Below are 1,547 nucleotides of genomic sequence, written 5' to 3'. Positions count from 1 at the left end.
AATTCAAACATATCTCTTTAAATTTCATGAGACTTTATGAAATAATTGAGAACCTAAAGCACTTTTTAAATTTTTAATTTCAATTCTATTAGGCAACATATAATACATCATTATTTTGAAGCATTTTTAAAATCACTCTTCATAATAATTTGAGATGAAGAGCTGGGTCTTTTCATCAGGACACCTAGACACTGATTCTTTCCCAGCACTCCATGGAGGGAAAAAACAGCACATATGGGAATTGTGATATTGTCATCTCACCTGAGTCAGCTGTGCATTCTCTTCTCTCTTTTCTGATTTTAGAAGCAGCAAGCCAATGATTGGGAGAGGAAATATTACACAGATCACCTATTTCATCCTTTTGGGATTCTCTGATTTTCCCAGAATCCTAACAGTGCTCTTTGTTGTATTCCTGCTGATCTACATTTTGACTCTGACTTGGAACCTGTGCCTCATCATCTTAATAAGGATGGACTCTCATCTCCACACACCCATGTACTTCTTCCTCAGTAATCTGTCCTTCATAGATATCTGCTATGTGACCTCTATAGCTCCCAAGATGCTCTCCAACTTTTTCCAAGAGCAGCAGACCATCACCTTTGTGGGTTGTGCTGTTCAGTACTTTGTCTTTTCAACCATGGGACTGAGTGAGTCTTGTCTCATGACAGCCATGGCTTATGACCGATATAGTGCCATTTGCAATCCACTTCTCTATTCATCCATCATGTCACCCACCCTCTGTATTTGGATGGTGCTGGGATCCTATTTGGCTGGACTCTCTGCTTCTATATCCCAGTTGTGTACCATATTTCAGCTCCACTTTTGTGGGCCTAATGTCATCAAGCACTTCTTCTGTGACATGCCCCAACTAATAATCCTGTCTTGCACTGACACTTTCTTTGTGCAACTGTTGATTGCTATATTATCAATGTTCTTTGGGATAATAAATGCCCTCATTATCATGATATCCTATGGCTATATTGTTATGACCATCATGAAGATCACTTCAGCTAAAGGCAGGTCCAAAGCTTTCAACACCTGTGCTTCTCATTTGACTGCAGTTTCCCTCTTCTATACTTCAAGTATCTCTGTCTATTTGAGTTCCAGCTCTGGTGGTTCCTCCAGTTTTGACAGATTTGCATCAGTATTCTACACTGTGGTTATTCCGATGTTGAACCCCTTGATTTACAGTCTGAGAAACAAGGAAATCAAAGATGCCTTGAAGAGGTTCCAAAAGAAGAGATGGTCCTGCTGAGGCCCTGCTCAGATTTGTCCTCTCAGAAAACTTAATCCCCAGTAATATGCACAGGAATGTACTCTAACAAAGTTCGTACTGCCTTTGGATAAAGACAGTTTAATTTGACACAGATAATATGCCAAATGGACTCACAGCTGACTTGATTCCTCACAAGCACAATACCTTTAAGTTCTGGAGGTTCTTACTTTCAACCTGTATGAGGAGTAGGCTTATCATTTATTAATATTCTGCAAGTGGGTTACCTGGGTGTCTCAGTCAGTTAAGCATCTGCCTTCTGCTCAGGTTATAA

At 39.9% G+C, this 1,547-nt stretch overlaps 1 protein-coding gene across 1 annotated transcript; it reads left to right on the top strand.

The window, feature by feature from the left end:
- Positions 1-316: 316 nt before the first annotated feature.
- Positions 317-1,255, top strand: LOC131822703 (olfactory receptor 5AN1-like). Its single transcript, XM_059158990.1, has one exon. The coding sequence runs from the start codon at positions 317-319 to the stop codon at positions 1,253-1,255; it is 939 nt and encodes a 312-aa protein (XP_059014973.1).
- Positions 1,256-1,547: the final 292 nt, after the last annotated feature.

The sequence above is a fragment of the Mustela lutreola genome, chromosome 1 (genome assembly GCF_030435805.1).
Source record: "Mustela lutreola isolate mMusLut2 chromosome 1, mMusLut2.pri, whole genome shotgun sequence".
NCBI lineage: Eukaryota > Metazoa > Chordata > Mammalia > Carnivora > Mustelidae > Mustela > Mustela lutreola.
This window is presented reverse-complemented; position numbering and strand designations above follow the sequence as displayed.

Excerpts from the sequence above, each read along its gene's own strand:
- LOC131822703 (XM_059158990.1), top strand. The coding sequence starts at position 317 with ATGATTGGGAGAGGAAATATTACACAGATCACCTATTTCATCCTTTTG.